This window comes from Hevea brasiliensis, chromosome 16 (genome assembly GCF_030052815.1).
Source record: "Hevea brasiliensis isolate MT/VB/25A 57/8 chromosome 16, ASM3005281v1, whole genome shotgun sequence".
Classification (NCBI taxonomy): Eukaryota; Viridiplantae; Streptophyta; class Magnoliopsida; order Malpighiales; family Euphorbiaceae; genus Hevea; species Hevea brasiliensis.
In genome coordinates, this window is record NC_079508.1 from 17,059,952 (window position 1) to 17,085,794 (window position 25,843).

Below are 25,843 nucleotides of genomic sequence, written 5' to 3' on the forward strand. Positions count from 1 at the left end.
CTGGGTGAACAAATTGACCAAAGTGAAATGAGTGCAGGCTGCCACTGCACCAAACTGACCAAATGAACAGTAACTGTTCATTTGGTCATAACTCGAGCTAGGAAGGTCAAATTGACCTGAAATTTTACCAGCAATAAGATAAGGTATAGATCTAAAACTGTCATGAAGAACACCACCCCAAATTATGCCATTAACCCATTCAAATTATTGAGCAAAGTTGAGTTACCAAACCTGCAACTCTGCAGAATTTCTATTGAGCAGTAATGTTTGAAGGGTTATAACTCTCTCTTCAAAACTCTGATTTAGGCGATTCTTGAACCGATGGAAACCTAAGACATAGTAAAACATTTCATATGAAGAAAGTTAAACCAAATTATGAACTTAACTTAATCAAATTACTGACCAAAGTTGGATCAAAATCTGCTAGAACCCAAAATCTCAGCATGGACAGTGCAAGTGAACAGTAATTTTATTTTGGCCATAACTTGAGCTAAAAAACTCCGATTGAGGTGATCCAAAAATGAGAATACACTTAAGACAATAAGGAACATTTTCTATGAAGGAAGTTTTGTCAAATTCCAACAGTAGATTGACCAATGGAACAGTGAAACTTCGGAGCACCAAAACCGAAAATTGGCAATTTTGCCAAAATGACTTAAGCTTTGAGAAAATGACAAAAACCAACAAGTTTAATGGCCAAAATGTGGTATGTGGGTGAAGTTGGAGTTCCCATACCTATTAAGCCTTAAAAAGTCAACAATTTGACTTGAATAGTGCAGTGAATAGTAACCCGAAATACAAAATTTCAAGAACGTCAAATTTAGCACGTTAGAGCTAGGTAAAAGTGAAGTTAAATTTATTTTTGGATTTATGTTAAATTATGGTACTGAAACACTATAAAATTGTGTGTTTCAGTGGAAAAGAATACCGGGACAGAACCCGAGGAGTCGAGTCAAGGCCAACAGGCGACTCATTTGAGGTTTGTGTACAACTAACACTTTTGTTATTTTTCAATTCCAAATTGATTTGAAATAAATTTATTGTATGATTTATGATTTTTGTTGTGTTGAGAATTTTAACTTATTGAATGAAATTGTATAATTTGAATATAAATTTTCTTATGCATTTAAGGATTTATTGCATTGTTTTGAGGATTGTAAATTTTAAGTTTGATATGTTGCCAACCTTGAGCATGAATTTATGATGATTAAATATGTTATGATTTGTAAACACTTTAAAAATAAAAATTATTTTGAATATGATTTGAAACCACAGTTGACATGACAAAATATGTTGTGAATTCTCATTAGCTTGTCTAGTGAGATAACTCCTCCACTTGATAGGGCGAGTTTCTTCCTCTCTGGCTTGCCAGTTGGGGAATGATGTGAGTGAGTACTCATATATACTAGCTAGTCTTTATTTCTCCCTTTTAGCCTCGGTTATTGGGAGTATGTGAAATGTCGTGGTGTACAACACGGCATCTATTCGAATTTTGGGTCATGGGTTCGACTGTGTGTATTGTTGGCAACGCCCTTTAAATTATGCATGATTTGATAAATTGTTATTGAAATAAAAAATTTGTCAATGATTCAAAAAATTTTGCATTGTCTCGGAATTTCAAAGAAATGTAAATAAATAGTTACTATTTGATCAAAATGTTATTTGAATGAATAATTTGCATAAATGAAAATGTTGATTTCTGAAGGTCATGGATTTTGAAGAATTTAGAAATTTTACAATTCTATTTGTTATGAATTGTCAAGCATAAATTGTGTTAAGTTTTAAATTGTTAGTTTGTGCACCACTGAGTTCACCACTTAGCGATAGCTTTGTATGCTGTCGCAGATATAGGGACTAGAAGAGCAGCAGATTGAGCTGCTGAGGACAGGGGAGTTACGTGCTAGAAGCTATCGGGTATAATTTATACCCTGACTATAAATACTTCTTTTGATGTATATATTACACATAAATGTATGGACATGTAAAAATCGGTCTTGAGCAGCTTTTGTATAAAGTTTGTATAAAGTTGTAATAAATTTTAGTTTGGATTTTCTTAATGTAAATTTCTTGTAATGATGTATCTAAATTGTTTTGTTTCTAAGGAAATATGAATGATATTGATTGACAGTATTTTGAGAATTATTGAACTTGTGAATTTGAGAAATTGGTTGAGATTGAGTATGAATTTGAAGGAGTGGTTAGAAAATTTTTAGAAGTGCTTTTTACAGGTATTTGAAGAACTGTTTTCTCAAAATACAGAGGGAACTCTGTCAAAATTTTTATAAAATTTGCGGAAAAAGAAAATGGGCTAAAATTTCCAACTAGATTTAATTTAACTAAATGTTTTAAGTACTTATTAGAAAATGCTCACCACTTGTCAAAAATAAGAAAATTGTTTTAAAATCCCTTGTAGGGTACTTAATGAGTTATCGGTAGGTGAAGTTCGGTAGTTCATTAGGTATTCTACGGGATCATGTTATACCTTACAGAGGGGTAAGGTGTGACACACATATTCTATTGCACAGTACGCCTGGCTCTATATTCGAGAAATAGTCAGATTGCATGGAGTTCCGGCTTCCATAATATCCTACAAAGGCCCCAGTTCACTTCTCGATTTTGGAGGAAGTTATAGGAGGTACTTGGCACACAGTTGAACTTTAGTACCACTTTCCACCCTCAGACAGACGGGCAGTCCGAAAAGACAATCCAAACACTGGAAGACATGCTTCACATGTGTGTTTTGGATTTTGGAGGTCAATGGGATTATCAGCTACCTTTGGTGGAGTTTGCCTACAACAACAGTTATCATTCCAGCATAGGGATGGCACCCTATGAGGCACTATATGGCAAAAAGTGTAGGTCTCCTCTGTGTTGGATAGAAATAGGAGAAATGAAGGTGCATGATATAGACCTAGTGCAATACACTTCAAAGATAGTTCCTTTACTCAGGTAACGATTGAAAACAACTTTTAGTAGGCAGAAGAGTTATGCGGATCCCAGACGGAGGGATGTAGAGTTTGTAGAAGGCGATTATGTATTCCTGAAGGTTTCTCCGATGAAGGGAGTCATGAGATTTGGAAAGAAGGGCAAGTTGGCACCTCAGTATATTGGACCTTTTGAGGTTACTGATAGAGTTGGAGCGGTTGCCTATCGATTGGAGTTAACACCCAACCTTTCTCATGTTCATCCTGTATTTCACATCTCCATGCTCAGAAAATACATACCTGATCCTTCTCATGTGTTACAGCCGGATATAGTAGAGCTGAAGGAAGACTTGACGTTTGAGGAGCAACCTGTAGCCATAGTGGACTACCAAGTGAGGCTACTAAGATCAAAACAGATCCCTATGGTTAAGGTTTTGTGGAGGAGCCAGTCAGTGGAAGAGTGCACCTGGGAGTCAGAGTGGGACATGCGTAGCAAGTACCCTTATCTATTCAATGTGTAATCTGCTTTATTACGCCTTGTGTAATATTCGAGGAAGAATTTTACAGGGGAAAGAATGTAACACCCCAAATTTTTAAATTTATTATTTTGTGGGTAATATTAATATTTTATTTTATTTAAATTTTTGAAAAATTATTTGAAATTTTTCAGATTTTAGAAATCGGGTTCTATTTTCCGAAAATATAAAACTTTGATGATTTTTAAAAATTAATTTAAAGACCATGTGGCAAAACTAAAAATATATTTGGACTCTACGAATTTTTTTGAGTTTTCTAAAATTTTTCTGGAATTTTTGGGCCTCGTTTTCGATCCCAAGGCAGAGTAAAAATTCAAAATTTTGTATCTTAAATCGGACCAACCGAATCGAACCGGACCGGATCAGACCGATCGAATCGGACCTGCCTTCTTCTTTCTTTTTCTTCTCCCCAAGCATTCTTGTCACCCTTCCTCTCTCTCCTATTTTCTCTCTCCTCCCTCCTCCCCACGCCGCGCCGCCGCCACCCCAGCCTCCCCACCTCATCGGTGCGCCACCTCAGCCTTTCCCTGTCGCCGGCTGACGCTCCAGGCGGCTGGAAACGACATGCGAAGCTCCCCCTGTGCGCTCGCCTCGTTTCGACTTCCCGGCCAAAATTCGGCCGATCCGGCCACCGTTTGGGCCGGGTCTTATGTCAAAACACATCTACACCTCGAGAGCTTTCCATAAACACCAAGAACACCAAAATCTATCAAGCGGTTTGCCCAATTTTCATTTGGAAAATTTTAGCCCATTTTAATTTTTGGGCTAGATTTCTCGCAAACCGTGAACCTCACGAGAAAACCGAGAGTACTAGAGCACTCCACTCGTTGAGAGCTTCGCGGTATTATAAATTTCAAAATTTTCTGACACCATTTTTCGGTGGGTCCCACGAAACTTCGTAGTGTTTTTCTAAGCACTAAATGAGCTTAGAAAATTTTATAAAAATTATATACTAACCCTCGTGTTATGGGCTTCGTGTAGGTACCTTCAATTCATGGAAATTCGACGGTTGCCTGGGTCTGTGAATTTCCGATCAGACAGATAGGCTACCGAAAAAGTCTCAGAATTGGGTCTAGATTTTGGCTACCCCACTGTTGTCAGACATCCCGAGCGCGTTCCTGAGGTCGGAATCGGCACAGGTAAACCCAAACCTTACTTTTTCTTAATTGTCTAGTGCTTGAATTGGATTAAAAATCCATAAAATATTCATGGTAGCTCAGAAAATTATGATTCCTTTTGCATTAGCTTAGTAATGTTGCTAAGGACAGCAAGGCAAAGTTTTAGAATTTTTAGAGCTCATTTGAGTAGCTTTTGCAAAAGGGTCAATTATAAGGACTAAACTGTAATTTTACATATTGTGATTGATGACTATTTGGAAGGGTCCAGGAGGGGCTGTGTGATGTGATTGAGTTGTGGGTGTATGGTTTGTGGATATAGAAGTGCGTTTTAAGCCCTTTTGCAGGTTGGGTAGGTTCTAAGTATAGGGGAGACTCTGTCAGATTTTCGGCACTACTTAGAACATCTTTGGTCTTTTCTTAGTTTGTATTGAGTCAAATTTATTAAATAATTGTAATAAAATTGTCAGGTGAGCCAGGACAGCCTTCCTCCTCTGCCCAGCCGCCACAGTGACTGCGGTTAAATGTGTGAGTAAAATATTAATTTTAATTATAATTTGATATTATTTTATGTTCAAGCATGCCCATGCATCATTTATATGTATATATCTATGTAGTTAAACACTAGGCACATTTTATATTGCATTCCTAATTGATGGATTGCCATGAGTGTTGTTTGTGATAATTTAGAGCAGTGTGCGTGCGTTGGCGTGCGTGTGGTATGGTGTTGGATATGGACAGGATCGGTAGACACGGCTTGAGATCTTCGCTGGGACCCGGTCCTTCAAGGTAAACACGGCTTGAGATCCTCGTTGGGACCCCGTATTTGGTTTATTAAGCGAAAGTCTGACTTGAGATCTTCGCTGGCAGAGGTTGGATTAAGAGGCTGTATAGGGGATCAGCTCCCATATATGTATTGTTTGACAGTGTTGGGTGTGTGAGTGCTCCAAATTGCCTTTTTGCTATTATGATGTATGAAATTTATGACGATGTTGCATTTCACTCCACATGGTGCATTAGCTTTAGATAGCTATAGAGATTATGATTGAAATTGATATTTTACTCTCTGAGTCGAATGCTCACTCCTGTTCATTATTTTTCCAGGCTACAGTAGGATTATTGTTGTGGCTAACCTGCTTTTCTTCTTCGCAGGTCATCTATTAATGTTTGTATAAGTCTGTTAACTCCTAGAATTTCTGCATGTGTTAGAAATATTTATTTGATTGGGTCTGTAATATAATTATCATGTTGGACCTGTAAACTTATTAAATGCATGTATGGTTGGATTGGATGAGGGAGCCGAGCTCCCATTTATTTTTATGATATTTGATTATGTGGAGAGTGAGCTGAGCTCCCTAGATGATTATATATTGTGTTTACAGGTCGGGCGAGTCAAAAACTCCCCGTTAAATAGTCCATTTTATGGCCGAACTATGTCCGGTTGAATTCTTGAAATTAGGCCCAAATGGGCCTTAGAGTTGGGTTGAGGAATAGTTAGGTTTACTACGAGCCTCGGGGGCTTTAAGCTTACCCAGGTCCTAGTGCCGGTCCGGCCCATAGGTTGGGTCGTGATATTAATTATTAAACTTAAAAAATTTAAATTAAACCACAAATTCACACAAATATTTAACTTTTTAGTGTAATTAGGTCTTTCATTTTCCTCTTTTTACTAGAAATATTTATGCAGCCTTAATTTTTCCATGGGATAATTTGATTAATATATAAGTTTTAGAATATTGTTTCAACAAGATTAATAATTAAAAAAAAAATCATTCTTTGAATTTCTTTGAACTTCAGTAGGAATTTTAAAGCAAAAATTGTTATTTGATCTGCCTACTAGTTTATTACAGCAATCTAGAATTTAAAATTAGTAGAAAGAAGGAAACTCATTATTACAAACAAATCATCCAACAAATTTTATAATGTACAGGGAGCATGTGCTCTCTTGCTTACATAAATATAAACTCTATAATATATGAAAAGATCAACATTTATGTGAGTGCAGGAAACTAAAATTTAATACTCTATCAATATATTTCGAGTGCATTTAATAATTTTCCAATAAATAGTGCATGGAAGAGTATTGGACAGATGAATGTACTCACTTGGCCTTGACTTGTGAAATATCCCTTAAGAAAAAATCAAGATTAGAATCAGAAGATCCATGTTGAGAAATTGCTGCTTGACAAGCCTCTTGAACTTCTTTTGTTTTTTCCCTCATTTCAATTACTTCACTATTTTCTTCATCCATAAAACTCTGCACAAGTTTTGCAATTTCTTCTCTTGTTACCAAGTTTTCACCTACAACCCCTTGTTTCACTCTCCACCCAATCTTCCAATCTTCCACAATTTTTTTACTATTGGAAGTTTGATCCCAAAATATTGGAGAAGCAAGCATTGGAACTCCAGCAAAAGCAGCTTCTAAAGTAGAATTCCAACCACAATGTGTCCAAAAACCACCAACAGAAGGATGACACAAAACTCTCAATTGATCACACCATGGAACCACTAATCCCAAATCACCACAACCATCTTCAAACAAACCCCTTTCACCACGAGATACCCACAAGAACCTAACCCCACTGTTTCTCACCCCAGCTACAATTTCATTCATTTGGGCACTTGAAACTGAAAGGAAGCTTCCCATTGAGACATATAACACAGAATTTTTGGGTTGAGAATTTAGCCACTGTAAGTATTCAGGGACTTTTTGATCATCACTAGTAGATAAATTAGAATTGGGTTTTAGTTCAAAATAAGGTACCATAGGGCCTAAAGGATAGAGTGGAAAGCAAAACTTCAATTTTAAAGCATCAATAACTGATGGTTCGAGCTCGTAAGCAGAAGTGAATAGAAGGTATTGTGCTTTAGACACCATTGAAGTTGACTTCAGCGCTAGGGAAAGAATTTGTCCAACTGTTCCATTAAATATTGTGGGAAAATCTAGCAGACGTGTTGGAGGAACTCCAGGTATGTAATCCACACGCTCTTCTTCTCTTTCTGCTTACCAATTGAAGAAATGTTTAGATGAATTTCACTAAAACAATCAAAACTCCACCATATATAAGAACAGATTTAATGCTTATTAAATAAAATATTTGTATTTATATTCATCGACTCATTGTATAAAATTTAATTAATTATGCACAAATCTCCATGCAAATATTTAATTTAATAATTGTTAATCTTGTTATTATACAAGATAAAATTTGTATTAAATATATATACCTTATAAAAATATAATAATAAAAATTAATCTAATTTATGTTAGATTTATCAATGGGATGAGGAGCATGTTATTTGAGTATGAATTTAAAATGATTTATAAAATAATGTTATTTCAATTTCACTCTAAAATATCCTCAATAAGTATAATGATATTATTTAAAATTTATAATTTATCAATATTTTATACTAAAATTTATATTTATTGGTATCCGTTCATGAATTTTGATAAAAATCCAAATCAAAGTCATTTTATTTGTTAAATTAATTAAGTTATAAATTCTCACTAGTCTTAAAAAAAATAAAATCTGCATTAAAATTATTAAAAATATAAACTCAATTCAATCAGACTTAAGATTTATTATTTAAATTAATAAGAAAAGACAATAAAAAAATAATTAATATATATATATACACAAATTTGAACTATTGAAAATATCTTTATAAATTTATATTATTTACAAAAAATATCAATTAATATAAATTAGTTTTGCCAAAAATGCTCTTCATTTTTCAAGTTAATTATAATTATTTTTATTATTTAAATTAATTTTAATATTTATATAAATTTAAAATTCTTAATTTTAGAGTTTCTATAAATTTAAAATTCTTAGTCCTATTTATACTTAATTTTAATTAAATATAAAATTTTATAAAAAGTAATTAACTAAAATAAAAAAATTAAAATAAAAGTTAAAGAGTAAAAAATAAAAAGTACAATTAATCTATATTTACAATATATATATAAATATACGAACGAGAGAACGAACTTTGAACTAACTAAAATATCTTTATAAATTTATATTATTTAAAAAAATATTAATTAATATAATTTAAAATTTTATTATAAATCCTATTTTAAAAATAATTATATCTAAAATTCATATTTTTTCAAAAAATACAAAAAAAATTACATTTATTTTATAGCTACATATTTGGACAGAGTTCATATTCATATTCAAATTAAAAATTCAAAACAAAGTCAAATAAATGCTATGAGAAAACACTTTTAGAATACTATTTAATTAAGTTATAATAGTGGAAGATACTCTTAGAATACTTTTAAATTTTTAAAATAATAAAAATAAAAAGAAGACACAAATAGAAAAATGAGAAAAAAAAATTGATTACTTAAAAATATTCTTTTATGATTATTATGAAAAATTAAAAATACATGATTAAATTTATATTTATATTTTAATCAATAATGTATTTATAACATATATAATATATATATAAAATCTATGATTTAAAAAAATAAAAATACTTATTATATATTAAATAATTAATATTTTAAATAAGTTTTAAAATTATCAGTATTAAACAATATAATAATCAAAATTTTATAATGATAATTAACTAAACTAATAAAAATATATTTTAAAAATTATTCTATTTTTTAATTTTATAAATAATGTCCTTTCACATTAATTTAGTTATGTAATTTCATTACGCACATGAATATTATTTTAAATTAGGAAAATTTATAATAAAATATACGCAAATCAAATTCATTTTTTTTTAAAAGAAAGTAAAATAACGTAGTTTGAAAGAATTTAATTTAATGAGTTAATTTTTTTATTATTAATTTATTTTAATTTTAAATATTTTTATCTATTTATATTTTTAAAATTATTATTATATTTTTTATTATATTACATTTAAGTTTATTACATTTAAGTTTATAATTAAGTTACGTAATTTTTATAAAAATATAATCTTATAAAAAATAATAATTCTTAAATTAATAAATATTTTTATTTATATAATTAATTAAAATGATATTAAAAAATAATATTTTTATTTAAAATTAAATATAATATTTATAACACTATAATAATATTATCATATATAAAAATTAATAAAAAAAATTATGTAAAAAATGAATATGAACGAGTATAATGACAACAACTAGCGTATAAAATTTATAACACGTAATTATTTTATTAATTTATAAATAAAAATTAAATATAAATTTAATTATTGAGATTAAAATATTAAAATTTTTACAATAATTAATATTATAATTTAGTTAATGCAATATAATATATAGCTATTTGAAATGTTTTTATATCTATTATTTTGCTATTGTTAGAAATTATTTTCATATCTACAGTAAAATTGTAAAATAAAATTTTTGGACATATAATAATTTTATTTTCTTTAGCAATTATACATTGTATCAATATTAATTTAAATTTCATGCATATTAATGTATTTAATATTAAATAATTTAACTATACATTGTATTATAACCCCATTAAAATATATGTTAATGTAGTAATTACATATAATAAAAATAAGTGAAATAATCAAATATGAGTTTCATATAAACTGTATGTTAATATGACATTAATGATTATCAAACATATAAATATATAAATGATGTCATTTCAATTGCATTAGAAAATTCAAAGAAGTGGTAATTTTTTTTGCATAAATTTTACTCATTATTGTCCTTCAATTTTAACCCTAAATATTGATTTATGAACAATAAAGCATTTTTAATTTATTTCTGTTAAATTTTTTATTAGCATTCTTACACTACATCATTATAAAAAAATAAAATAATCAAAATATCATGCCTCTTTATTCTTTCTATGCCCTTCACCCTCTATTCATGTCTTTCTTACATTATCTTCAAAATATAATTTTCTTTTTTTTTAATATTTCCTTTCACTGCTTATTATTCATTACATGTTAAGTCGACTTTATATATATATATATATATATATATATATATATATATTGTAATAATGAAAATTTGTCTTTTGAAAATATCTTTGAAAAATGCTATTCTTTAAAAATAAGATTTTAAGACAAATGTTCCTGGAAATATTAATTTTTCTAAAAATATCTTCTTTTCTGAAAAAATTCTTTTCTGTAAATAACATTTTTCCATATAAATAACTTTTAGAGAAAATTTCTTTATTTTATTAAAATATTTAAAAAGTTTTTTCTTTAACTATGAATATTTCTGAATTTCAAATAGTTTTGATTATTTGACTGCTTTTTTTAGTCAGTGACTAATGAAAAATAAGTAAAAAATTAAAGATAAATAAAATTAAATATTATAATCAATTAATTTAATTTTAAAAATACAGAAAAACTCATTAATTTTATTAAATCTCAAGCATTACATAATAACTTACACTTTACTCAAATTTTATTCAATCTTAATTGTTAAATAATAACCAACGTTTATTTTGAGTAAAGATAATAATATAATTGATCTTGATCAACTCATTAACTGATCCATTAATTCAATATTTAAAAACTAAATTATTGGAGCTTAAAATATATAACCTAACTTATTACTATTATTTGACATAGAGGCATTTTTTTTTTTTTTAGAAATCGAAATGAAAAATACTTGGATAACATCCGTATAATGAAGTTTTAATGTACTCAATTAGAAAGAGAAAAAGAGAAATAAATTAGATGGACAACATGAGATTACCATTTGATTATATCTATGCTTCTATATTTCTAAAAATATCACAAATATCATGATACTCTTTCTATGTAGTGGTGGTTATAGTTTTCCTCCCTAGTCTAACAGCGTTAGAGTCCAAATTCAATCAGAATTAGGAATTAAAGTTAAAATTAGGAAATTAAATAAAATAGAAAGTCTAATAGAATTTAAATTATAAAGTTTAATAATTAGAGTCTCAAAAGAATTAGGTTTACCAGCTTATATATATGAATAGTTGATTGGCTATTATATTATATTGTAGAGAGCCCACAAAGTAGAGAAGTGTATCGAATTTTGTAGGTTTTTATTTTATTGACTTGTAAAGATGAAAAAAATAATTAGTGGTTGTAATTATTTTTCCTTTATAGTAGATTCGTTGGTGGAGTAGACTTCTATCGAAACATATTAAATTTTGTATTTCTTAATTTGTGTAGTGTAATTTTCACAACAATTGGTATCATAGCCATAGTTTGAGATGTCAAAGATAGTGAACACAAAATTTGAGGTGAAGCTACTTGATGGAAAAAATAATTTCAGTCTGTGATAAAAGCACTATGAAGGATGTCCTTATGCAACAAGGATTAATGAAAATATTGAATGAGAAGCAACCACCAATCATGAAAGATGATGATTGGGAGGAGCTTCAACAAAGGGTAGTGAGTACAATTGGATTGATGTTAGCCCATGATGTGAAGTATAATGTCTTAAAGGAGACTTCACCGATTGTTTTATGGAAGAAATTGGAGAGTTTGTACATGTCAAAGTCACTCATAAATTGCTTATAATTGAAGGAAGAGTTATACCAACTCAGAATTAATAAAGTTACTCATGTAAGAGATCACATTAATGTTTTTAATAAATTAATTACCCAATTGACTAGTGTTGGTGTGAAGGTAGATAAAGAAGATAAAGCCCTCTTGCTTTTAACCTCTCTCCCACATTCTTATAAAAGCTTGGAGATAGCTCTAACAGTTAAGAAAAAGACTTTGAAGGTAGAGAAGGTTGCCGCAATTATTTTGGATGAAGAAAAGTTCAAGAAGACAAGTAGTGGCAATGAAGGTGGAGTTTTTGTCGCTAGTTTTAGTTAGAAGCAATCCACATGAAAATAATTGAAGAAGGAATAGTAGATCAAGCTCAAGACCACTGGTAAACTTTGAAGACAGAGAATGTTACTACTGTTATGATAAGGATCGCATTCGATACCATTGTAAGAAGATAAAAAAAGATCTTATAAAGTTTAAACAATTCAAGAAGAGTCATGAAAAGGAAAAAGAAAGAACTGGTATTGACAGTGAATGTTTGAATATGGATGATGATAAGGAAAAGGCAAAAGATTTATTACAAGATGAGTGGTTAATAGATTTTGCTTGGCCATTCCATATATGCTCAAAGAAGGACTAGTTTGATGTGATTGAAGAAAAGAAAGGAGAAAAATGTGAAGTTAGCCAATTGGAATAAGATGGAGGTTGAAGGTGTTGGAAGAGTGAAGATCAAGTTACTTGGTGTTTGTGTGAAATTATTAGATGAAGTGAGGTGTGTTCCTAAAATCAAAAGAAACTTAATTTCCTTGGGTAAGTTGGATTTTTTTGCTTATGGGTGTTCAATTCATGGTGGAGTCATGAGAGTTAGCCGAGGTGCTCTTATCATCATGAAGGGTAAGAAGATTAGTGCAAAGAATCTCTACAAATTGGAAGGAAGCACATTAATTAGAAAAATACAAGTTGAGATAAGAGGCAACATTAACAATTAACAGTGTAAGGAAGTACCCAAGAGAAAATTAATTTTTGCAGAAGTTATGAAAACTAACTATATTTGATTTGGACATGAAGATTGTTAGAGTTCAAGTTCAATTAGAATTAAGAGTTAAAATTAGAATTAGAAAATTATATAAAATAGGAAGTTTAGTAGAATTTAAATTATGAAATTTAATAATTAGAGTTCCAAAAAGATTAAGTTTTAGTGGCCTATATATATGAATAAGTTGGCCATTATATTATATTATAGAGAGCTCACAAAAATAGAGAGGTGTATCAAATTCCATAAGTTTTGTTTGAGTAACTTGTAAGTGTGAGAAAAATAATTAGTAATTGTAATTATTTTTCCTTTATAGTGGATTTGTTGGTTGAGTAGATTTATGTTGAAATATGTTAAATTTTTTGTTATTTAATTTGTGTGGATGTGATTTTCACAACAAATAGTTTGATCACGAATAAAAATTTAAGATTATTTAATATTTTTATTAAAATAATTTTATATTATAATTAAATTAGAATACTATTTGTAATAGAATTTCATATTATTTTAATGTTGGTTTTTCTCTCTAGTCTAATACATTAATCGGAAATTAAAAATTTAGGCGAATTTACTTTTTTTTTGTTAAAATATTTTTATATAATAATTAAATTAGAAAACTATTTATATTAGAATTTCATATTTTTTAACATTTAGTAATGTGTTTTTTTAGTTTTTTTAATTTTTTTAACTTGATTACTTTTATTATGTTAAAAATTTTAATATTGTAAATAATACAAAAATTAAGGGTATTTTTATCCGTTCAGAAGTTTACCCCTCTCATTTTTACATTTATATATATTATAAATATATAGACTAATTATTTTTTTATTTTTTTATTTCTTATTTTAGCTAACTACTTCTTATAAAATTTTATATTTAATTAAAGTTAAATTTTATTAAATTTTTAATCTTTGTTTAGTTTTTCATTAATAATCTAATTTCGTAATATCAATATATATAGTTCTTATTAGATTAATGTTCTTAATAATAAAATTATATTTTATTTATACAAATAACATATTTGTAATATTAGGATATAGACTTTCTATTATATTAGTATTTCTAAATTTTATTCAATTCTATATTAATTAATTACTTGATATTTTTATAGCAATTAAATAACATAATTATATTAAATATATAAGAATATTTTTGTCCATTTAAAGTTCATCCCCTCATTCGCATATTTTTATATACTAGCATTTGAAACACGTAAGCTTGCACGTGCATCAAATAGTTTATAACATGTAATTATGTTATTTATATATATAAGAATTAAATAATAATTTAATTATTTAACTTAAAATATTAAAATTTTTAATAATTAATATGAAATTTTTTAATGCAATGTAATATGTAAATATTTAAAGTGTTTTCCTATCTATTATTTTATTATTGTTAGAAGTATTTTCCATATTTGCAATAAAATTTTAAAACAAAATTTTTTTGAATATGATAGTTTTATTTTTTTGACAATTATATATTGTGTGAGTATTAATCTAAATTACTTTTCATGCATATTAATATATTTAGTATAATTAATTTAACTATACATTTTATTGTAACTTTATTAAAATATATGTTCATATAGTGATGACATATAATAAAAATAAGTGAAACAATGCTATTCATACAATAGCAAGTTGATAATCAAAATCAAATAATCAAATTTGAGTTTCACATATATTATATATTAATATGATACATTCACGATTATTAAATACATAAATTATATTGTTTCGCTTGTATTGATAATTAAATAAATTTGTAATTTTTTGTGTAGATTTCATCATTATTCTACAATTTTAGAGTATTAATTTTATTTAAATTAATAAAACATAAATTTCATGAATTAGCTAAAAAAAGTGGCTTTTACGTTTTTAGCTCCTATTATATTCCTTATTGGAAAATTTACTAAAATTTTATTAATTTCACTATTTATAATCTTTTAATATAATTTTAAAATTCAGAAAAAGGTAATGCAATATTCTAATTAGATTATTAATTATTAATATATAAATAATTAAACTTGTTGTAACATGCGATAGCTTTTGGTAAATAACTAATTATGTATTTTTCTAAATTAAATAAATGAAACTATAGTTTTCTTTTTGTAATTAAATTATATTTATATAATCCTAGTCATGTTAAAATCCTAATTCCAAGTTATAATAAAATTAGAATTAAAATTTTAATTTATATTAATAATTTTTGTAAATAACATAAATTTATATATTTTAAATAACATAATTTATATATTATAAATAGATATAGATTACATATTAATTATATTTTTTATTTTCACTTATTAATTTCCTATTTTAATTAATTACTTCTTATAATAAAATTTTATATTTAATTGAAGTTAAGTATAAGTAAGACTAAGAATATTAAATTTATACAAACATTAAAATTAATTTAAATAATAAAAATATAATTATAATTAATTTGAAAATAAATGGTATTTTTGGCAAAACTAATGTTCTCCCTTCCCACATTTATATATAACTAGTTTTTTTTTTTTAACATGCGTTGCATGTTTTTCTACACTCATTGTATGTATCCATTATTTAATATTTTTACATATTTTTTTAAATAATCTAATATTATTATAATATATTGATTATTATTTGATAATACATAATTCTTTGTTTTTCATAACATATAGGTTATATGTGCATTTATCATTTTTAGATTAAATAAATGAAAATGAAAGTATATTAATGAAATTATAATATAAGTTTATAATAGTAAATGTTCTCTAAATATATAAATTTAACTATTTATATTTTATTGGCTCATATATTTTTGTGTTAAATTTCTTCAATAATGAATTATTGAGTTTATCAAGACTGATTAGCTTTTAGCATTTTATAATTTTTATAGAACATATATAATTTGAGTGAAAAATCTAAAAATTTTTATGATACTATTTAAAAGTTTATATATATAACAATAAAATAAATTTATAATGTTGATTTTTTTATTTTTAACTATTTTTAATTAATTTTATTATATAAAATTAATTATGCACAACCATATTAATACGTATCAATATTATTAATTTTTATTTGACATGTAATACTTTACATAATTTTATATTTTATTTTTATCTATATAAGTATTTTTTGAGATAAGATTTAATAAGGCTAAGATTTTAATATGTTAATTATTACTTATAGTAAAGTAAAAAATTATAAAATAATTTGATCATTTCATAAATTTTTCTATTCATATTTCTATATTTATTAATTAATTATTAGAAAAGAATACAACACACTAAGTAAAAAAGTTAGATTAATAATTTAATAATTTTTATTATTTATTAATTTATACATACACATATATATATTTTATGTAATGTAAATTAAAAATTAAAAAAATTGAACTATTTAAAACAAAAAAGTATATATAGTAGATGTATTGATGAAAAATTAAATTATATAATTTAAAAATGCATTTTTTTTATATATCATATATTAATTTTATTCTTTAATATAACTCTTACTCATATATTTATATAATTAAATAAGGTTAAAAAAATTAAAACCTATCAATTATCAATTTTAGTAAAAATTTTTAATTATAACAATTTAATTATAAACCTTTTCAAATGTTTTCAATTTTAATATTAAATTTAATAAAAAATAATTAACTCATTAATTGACAAAAATAATTTAATTTTTTTCATTTATTATCAATTTTAATTATTTCTTTTAATTTTATTAATATTTTAATTAATTTTAATAAACTTCATGTTGATAAAAAAAATAATAAATGAATAATATATCTTACATTATTATCTGAATTTTCATTTTTTTTATATTTTTCCTTCTACTTATACTCCTAATTCACATATTTTCTATTATTTTATTTCATCTTTTAGGAAAAAGAAAAAAGAAAATTAAATATTTAAAAATAAAATATGAACAAATAATAAAATCAAAATAAATGTAATTATAACTTTTAAAATGATAGATAAATGAATTAAAATAATAAATTTTTTTATCAATTTAAGAATAACTACTAAAATTGATTTAAAAATAAAAAGATTAACTGATATTAATAATGCATACAAATATTTGAATTGTTTTTATCAATTAAATAATCTAATTAGGTTAATTACTAAAATTGAAACTAATATTAAAGTTTGAAATTAAATTGATAAAATTAAAATGTTTGGCTAAAATTGAAAAAAATTATAAAAATTTTTATTTTTTTAATCATTTAATTATTAAATAATAATATAAAATTTATATGAATAGATAAAAATTTAAAATGAGTAAGTATTGAATTTTGATATTATGATTTTTTTTATTATATTTCAATATAAAATTAAATTTTATTTTCATTTTAAACAATTAGTTATCTAAATATAGTCTAAATAATTTTTTATGAATAGCATTTTTTAATTTTTAATATATTTATAAATTATAATATTTTATTGATGAAAAAATAAAATTAATTTAAAAATAGGACTAATTAATAAAAAAATTCTAAACGCTTTTCAAATTTTATTTAAAATTTCAGTTAATTTTATTAAAATTATAAAATTAGTGTTAGTTTTATTCTATTTACTTAAATTAGTCAAAATTGAAATACAATTATAATAAATTCATTAAAGTTTTCAATAAAAATTATTTTTTAACTTATTATATTGAACAATAATTTGAGAATATAAAATTATTTATTTTTATTCTCAATGAAAATGGAATAAATAATATTTGTTTATACATAAAAATAAATTTTAAATTTGATTAAAACTATATTTTTATCAATATAAATAATTAAAAAATTATTGCAAATTTATGGCTAATAATGTAGTTTATCTACTTGAATTAAATTAAAAAAAATTAATTTTAATATATAGTTAATACAAAATTTTTATTTAATAAAATATTTAATTTTTTAGTAATATTTTTGTAATTATGTTAATTAAATAGTTAATTTTTTAATATATATATAACTCTGCCTAAGTAGTTTGCACTTAGCCGGTCCCAAGCCCGGATAAAGGAGGAGGGTTGGGTAGGTGACAACCAGCGTAAAAATTTCGTCACACCCTATGATATGGATTCAAAAGATATAAACGTTGGGGCGTCCTCTACTAACGACGCTCTACATCGGAACCCGGGTGTAGTGATAAATATGCAAGGGTGTAGGGCGTTCACCGAAAGCGACGAGCTATGCCGGCGCCCGGGTGTGGTGTTAAGTGAGCAAGGGTTCCCACATCATAGACGAGTGTGGGTAAAGAAGTTAGTCCATAGGACAGATAGTAGAACAAATAGTGGAACAGAACACAAGATAGACATAAAAAACAATAGAAGATATCATAGAAGGGGACCAATTAGGAAGGAGCAGGATAGGAGGAGGATTAGGGTTGGTACTTGGAATGTTAGATCACTTACAGGAAAATTAATAGAGCTTGTGGATACCTTGGAAAGGAGAAGGGTGAATATTGCTTGCATTCAGGAGACTAAATAGGTAGGAGAGAAAAGTAAGGAAGTGGGTAATTTAGGGTATAAACTGTGGTTTACCGGAAATGAGAGAAACAAGAACGGAGTGGGTATAATCATAGACAGAACATTGAAAGACGCAGTAGTAGCTGTGAAAAGAGTAGGAGATAGAATTATACTAGTAAAGCTATTACTAGAAGGAGAAACAATAAATATAGTTAGTGTTTATGCCCCACAAATAGGACTAGACAGTGAGAGTAAACAAAGGTTTTGGGAAGATATGGATGATTTAATGCAAAGCATACCGAATGAAGAGAATGTTTTCATTGGTGGAGATTTGAATGGACATGTAGGAAGTGATAGGCAAGGTTATGAGAATGTTCATGGAGGTTTTGGTTTTGGCAGTCGAAATGGGGAGGGAAAAAGCATCCTGGATTTTACTATGGCATACGACCTAATACTAGCAAATACCTGCTTTATAAAAAGAGAGTCACATTTAGTGACTTTCAAAAGTGGGCAACATAGAAGCCAAATCGACTTCCTCTTAACCAGGAAGACAAATAGAGCTCTATGCAAGGATTGCAATGTCATTCCAGGAGAGGCTTTAACAAGTCAATATAGGTTGGTGGTCTTGGATGTCAAGTTTAGGAATAATTCAAGTAAGGTCAGAAGAAATAGTGTAGCTCGAACAAAGTGGTGGGAGTTCAAAGGAGTAAAGCAAGTGAAGTTCAAAAATGAGCTTCTTGAGTCTGAAGTATGGAAGCTAGATATGGAGGTCAATGATATGTGGATACAGATGGCATCAAAGATTAGAGAAGTAGCTAGAAAAGTACTTGGAAAGTCTAAAGGACATGGACCACCCTCAAAAGAGAGATGGTGGTGGAATGAGGAAGTACAAAAGGCAGTGAAGAGAAAAAGGGAATGGTATAAGAAATTACCTAAATATGATAATAATGAGGTATATGAACAGTATAAGATAACAAAGAAAGAGGCAAAAAAGGCAGTTAGTCAAGCAAGAGCACAGGCCTTTGAAAAGTTATATGAGAAACTTGGAACTAAAGAAGGGGAGAAAGATATTTATAGATTAGCAAGGAGTAGAGAAAGGAAATGTCAAGATCTCAATCAAGTTAGGTGCATTAAGGATAAAGAAGGAAAAGTGTTGGTGAAAGATGAGGACATTAAAGAAAGATGGAGAAATTATTTTAATGATCTCTTTAATAATAGTCAAAATGGAAATAGCGTGAATATAGATTTTAGAACAATAGAAAAGCATGTAAATTATACTAGAAGGATTAGATCTTTAGAAGTAAAGGAAGCACTTAAGAGAATGAAAGTGGGTAAAGCCTGTGGACCTGATGAAATACCAATTGAAGTGTGGAAGTATTTGGCAGATATGGGAGTGGCATGGTTAACTAAATTATTTAATAAGATTCTAAACTCAAAAAAAATGCCTGATGAATGGATGAAGAGTATTTTAGTACCTATTTTTAAAAATAAGGGAGACATACAGAGTTGCTCAAACTATAGGGGAATTAAACTCATGAGCCATACTATGAAGTTGTGGGAGAGAGTTGTGGAGCATCGACTACGTCATGATACTTCTATCTCTCTCAATCAATTTGGTTTCATGCCCGGTCGTTCAACTATGGAAGCGATCTTTCTCATTAGAAGCTTGATGGAGAAATATAGAGATGTGAAGAAAGATCTACACATGGTTTTTATTGATTTGGAGAAGGCTTATGATAGTGTTCCAAAAGAGGTCTTATGGAATGTGTTAGAACAAAAGAGGGTATCTATTAGGTACATACAAGTATTGAAAGATATGTATGAAGGAGCAACTACTATTGTGCGCACAGTGGGAGGGGACACAAGAGATTTTTCGATCTCAATTGGATTACACCAAGGATCAGCCATAAGCCCTTACCTTTTTACATTAGTTTTAGATGAACTAACAAAACATATACAAGAGAGTATTCCTTGGTGCATGATGTTTGCGGATGATATTGTTCTGATAGATGAGACACGAGAAGGAGTCAATAGGAAGCTAGAACTTTGGAGAAGTACTCTAGAGTAAAAGGGTTTTAAGTTAAGTAGAACGAAGACAGAATACATGCATTGCAAGTTCAGTGAAGGCCAAACTGGTGATAGGGAAGGAGTTAGTTTGAATGGAGTGGTACTGTTCCAAAGTAATCACTTTAAATATCTAGGCTCAGTCCTTCAAGCAGATGGGGGATGTGAGGAGGATGTTAATCATAGGATTAAAGCCGGATGGTTGAAGTGGAGACGTGCCACGGGAGTTTTATATGATCGTAAGATTCCCAATAAATTAAAAGGCAAATTTTACCGTACAGCCATACGACCGGCTATGTTATATGGTAGTGAGTGTTGGGCACTGAAAAAGTCGTATGCATCTAAGTTAAGAGTTGCAGAGATGACAATGTTAAGGTGGATGAGTGGTCATACTAGACTAGATAAAGTCCATAATGAAAGTATTAGAGAAAAGGTAGGAGTGGTGCCAATTGAAGATAAGTTGAGAGAAGGGAGATTAAGGTGGTTTGGTCATGTGAAGCGTAGACATACGGAGGCTCCAGTTAGACAAGTAGAGCACATTAGGTTAGAGGATAGAAAGAAAAAAAGAGGTAGACCTAAATTGACTTGGAGGAGAGTAGTACAACATGACTTAGAAGTATTACACATTTCTGAGGATTTAACCCAAAATTGTTCAGAGTGGAAAAAGCAAATCCATATAGCCGACCCCAAATTTTTGGGATAAAGGCTTAGTTGAGTTGAGTATATATATATATATATATAAACTAGGAAGACATTTCCAAGAGAATGCCATGAGGCAGTTTTTTCAAAGGGCTTATTACGTATCACTTTTCATTAATAATTCTTTTTTATACTCTTTTATACTAATTATTATTTAATTTTTTTTAATTATCATTAGTGTTCATAATATTATATTAATATTTATGATTTAAATTATTATTTTATTTAAAATTTATTTTTAAAAATTAAGACTTTTGTGATTAAATGTAATATTTAAAAATTATTTATATTATTTTTTTTTATAAATTTATTTACACAAAAATATTATTTACCAAATGTCACTCTTAATAATAATAATGATTTAAAATAAATAATAATTTAAAAAACAACGATAATGATAACGATAACGATAACAATAACAATAACAATAATAAAAGATCACTGATGATTATTAATTTAAATAAAATTAATAATTAAATTATAATTTCATAATCAACTATCATATAATATAATCAACTTTAAATTATTTCATATCTTTAATAAAAAAATTTTATTATATTGTTATATTTTCTATTTTTTTTTTTGTGAAATTTTTGTTAAAAATTTTGAGAGAGAAAAAGTGTAGTCTATATAAAAAATTATAAAAAATAAAATATAAAGATTTTGCTTATTTATAATTAATATGTATTATTCTTTATATTAATAATTTAATATTCTTTTTATTTCGCTTTCCTAATAGTATTTAATACTTATTATTATTATGATTATAACCGATTTATGACCATTAAATTGAAATGGCTAAATAAATGTGAAATATTTACTGTTATAAAAATTAAATTTAATTATTTTGTTACTTTTTTTAATTAAATAATATTTAATTATAAATTTAATTTTTTTAAATAATTTTTATTTATTTGTCTATATATAGTGTATCATATGATACATATCAACTGCTCTCCTATCACCAAGTATTTTCATTTCACCTAAGTGCTCTCAAATCTTTTTATTTATTTATTTTATTTATTTATTATTTCTTTAAAAAATTATTAGTTATCATTCTTAAAATTTATTTATTTAAAGATATTTAATTAATATTTATTTAATTACTAATTCTTTTTATAAATTTCTTAAACTTATTAATATTTTATTTCGAATGTAATTATAACTAATATTTTGTTTATTCATATTTTATTATCTTTAATTTTCAATAGAATTATTTTTAAATTTTAATTAAATGTCTAAATTTTTATGTATAAATTATTTTTAACTATATTTTTGTATAAAAGTAGAATTTCAAAGACAGATTATAAACATGACTATATTGAAATTTTAGTTACAAATAAAAATAATTTAAAAAATATTAAAATTATAATATCAAAATTATGGGATCTATCTTTTTAAAAATAGTATGCATATTTAATATTTATTATATTAATAAAAAATAATAATATTTTAAAACTTTAATTTTTGTGAAATGTATTTATCTTGTATTATAAATTTATACAAAATGATAATTATTTTGTGAAAGAATTATTTTATAAAAAATATATATCAGATTAATAAAAAATTTTACACTTTATAAAAATTTTTAAAAATAATATAATAATATTGTTTTTAATTAATAATAATGTTACATATTTTTATTATTATTAAAATTAAATAATTCAATTCATTATTAGTATTTTAATATATTTTTTTATTATATTAATAAAAAAATATTATATTTATATATTTTTTTAAATAACATTATTTTCTCATTAATCTAATATATTTTCTATAATCTTAAAAAAAATATCAATTTACAAAAATTATGAGATAAAATATAAAAATTTTATGAAATTTAAATTGTTTTTTGAATAAAGTAATTTTATTACATTTTAAACAAAGTAATTATAGAAACTATTATTGATATATATATATATATATATATATATATATATATATATATATATATATATATATATATAATTAAATAAATATTTTAACTAATTATATCATAAATTAATTAAAAATTTATTATTATAATAGATAAAAATTTAATCAAATTAAATTAAATAAGAGAGAAATTTCAGTTAAAAATTAATTTAATAGTAATAATTTATCTTATTTAAAATATAATAAAAAATTAAATTAAAAATAAAAATCGTAAATTATTCATATATAATATGAATATTATGCTAATTTTACAACAATGAAAAGGATACTGTTGTTCCTCCAATTAATCCCTCTTTCCGCCTCTTTCCGGTAATAAATTAAATAATTTTTAATAAATTAATAATACTTATATGATTATAATTATAAAATTATTATATTAAGAACTATAATATATTTTTTAGTATACGTAGAATTATTATTAAAATAATATTAATAATTTAATTTATATTAGTTATTATAATATTAAACATGAAATTATTTGATATTTAGTAATAAATATTACGTCGCTCTGAAAGTTATTTTTAACAATATAGTATGGTATAAAATTGGCATATGAAGGATTTAGCAACATATTTATTGTTGTTAAAAGATTAGTAACGATAATATTTAAAGACACTTTGTTAATATTATTAGCGACGTATCTTTTTGTCACTAAATAATATTAGTAATAAATTTACATGATTAATTATATATTATTATTTTAGTATGTATTATTGGAGACAAATTATTTATCTATCGCCATAAATATTTTTTATTTTTATAAATAATAAATAGATTAATAATATTTTTTACTTTTATTTCATGATTTCTTATTTTAATTAATACTTTATATAAAATTATATATTCAATTAAAATTAAATATAAGTATGTTAATGAATTTTAAATTTATATTAATTTTAAAATTAAAAATTTTAAATTTATATAAATTTTAAAATTAACTTAAATAATAAAAATATAATTATAATTAATTTTAATTAGGAAAGGTAATTTAGAGAGAGTAAATGCTTTCGCATTCATATATATATATATATATATATATATATATATATATATATATATATATATATATATATATATATATAAAAGAGCTAATTACTGATAAAATTAACTTTTGGGGTGATTTGCTACTTGAACTCACCATCAATCTCTCTTCTTTTTTTTTTTTTTTTTTTTTTTTTTTTTTTTTTTGAAGAATCTCTCCCAATTTATTGGATCGTTAAGTTAAAAATTTGATAAACTAAATAAGCCAGTGATTGCACATACCTGATAACATGATCGGAAAATGCCCATTTTGGACAAGGAGATCAAAATGATGGAAGATAGATAATACAGTAGCTGACATTGTCCAAAGAGAAGCAACCGGAATATTCCTCCGATTTCCAACTGCGATCACCCAATCCAAGTAAGTATCGGCTATAATAGCATTCACGGGCAAATCAAGCCGATCGAGAAATTGCTCAAACGGAGCTTCCATCTTTGTTGCAACTGCTTCCAGGAAAGCTGGAAAATCCTTAGCACGAACAAGCTCCGAGGGTATGACATTAGGGATCGTATTCAAGCGAATGTTACTTGGAAAGATATAGGAGCAAAGGAAGCTCTGCCACTCTTCGGTAACCACCAACGAAACGACAATATGAGGATACTTAAACGACATAAGCTTGCAGAGATTGATCATGGGATTTATATGACCTCTACCAGGATAAGGCATCGCCACCACATGGCAGGTGGTGCCGACTGAGCTAATAGGTTTCACTTTCATGTTTTCCATGTCTGCCTTTTGCATAGTGGAACTTCAACTAACAAAAAAGGAAGCAGATGGTCAACAATAAATTTGTAATGAGCAGCAAGGGGATGCCGTGTACGTCACTGAATATGTAGAATTTGTTAGGAGAGAGTCACTGATTTGAAACCGACAAGTCGCAGTGGGAATATATCGGTGAACGCATCAAAAGCTGACAAGTATTTTGTTGCAAAACATAAAAGTTTATGTGGCCCAACTCATCTGCCAATATTTAAAACAGAGAAAAAGATTGAAATCGCCACATCGGGATTATTATCATCGGCTTGTAATTATTACCATATGCCAAAGGAGAGCAGCAAACTTTTAGTATTCTTATCCCTTTATTTATTTATTTTTTCTATTTTAATTATAGAATATGCCAAATGCTCATTCAACTGCACGGTCCACCGATAGATAAATTATATTCAGGCCCACCAATAAATATAAAATCTTGTTATGGCCTTCTATAACTAATTTCTAAGTTATACTACTTATTAAATTAAAAAATTATTTTTTTTATTAATCTAATACTAACGAGAAAAATAAATTTCTATTTATAATTTTAATGATCTAAGTTATACAGTGTAACATTTATAATTTAGAATTTATTTATCTAAAACTATAATCTATGAAAAAATATATATATTTTTAATTTAATATGTAATATATCAACATAAATAATTTTAAAATCGATTACTAAATAACATAAGAGTTTTTATATTATTCAAATTAAAATTAAAAAATTTTATATTTTATATTAATATTTAAATATTTTATTATTATTATATACCTTTAAATTGATATATTTTTTATATAATTTACCTGGTGCGCTGTACT

General features: G+C 26.1%; 1 protein-coding gene across 1 annotated transcript in view; it reads right to left on the reverse strand.

Moving 5' to 3' along the window:
* Positions 1 to 25,056, reverse strand: part of LOC131174529 (UDP-glycosyltransferase 87A1-like) — a 49,639-nt gene extending 24,583 nt beyond the window's left edge. Inside the window, exons 1-2 of the mRNA XM_058138149.1 lie at positions 24,490 to 25,056; positions 6,681 to 7,575 (exon numbers count right to left, since the gene is read on the reverse strand). Coding sequence (XP_057994132.1) covers positions 6,681 to 7,575; positions 24,490 to 25,009 — 1,415 coding nt within the window. The 5' untranslated portion in view covers positions 25,010 to 25,056. The remainder of the gene's footprint in view (positions 1 to 6,680; positions 7,576 to 24,489) is intronic.
* Between the last annotated feature and the right edge of the window lie 787 nt (positions 25,057 to 25,843).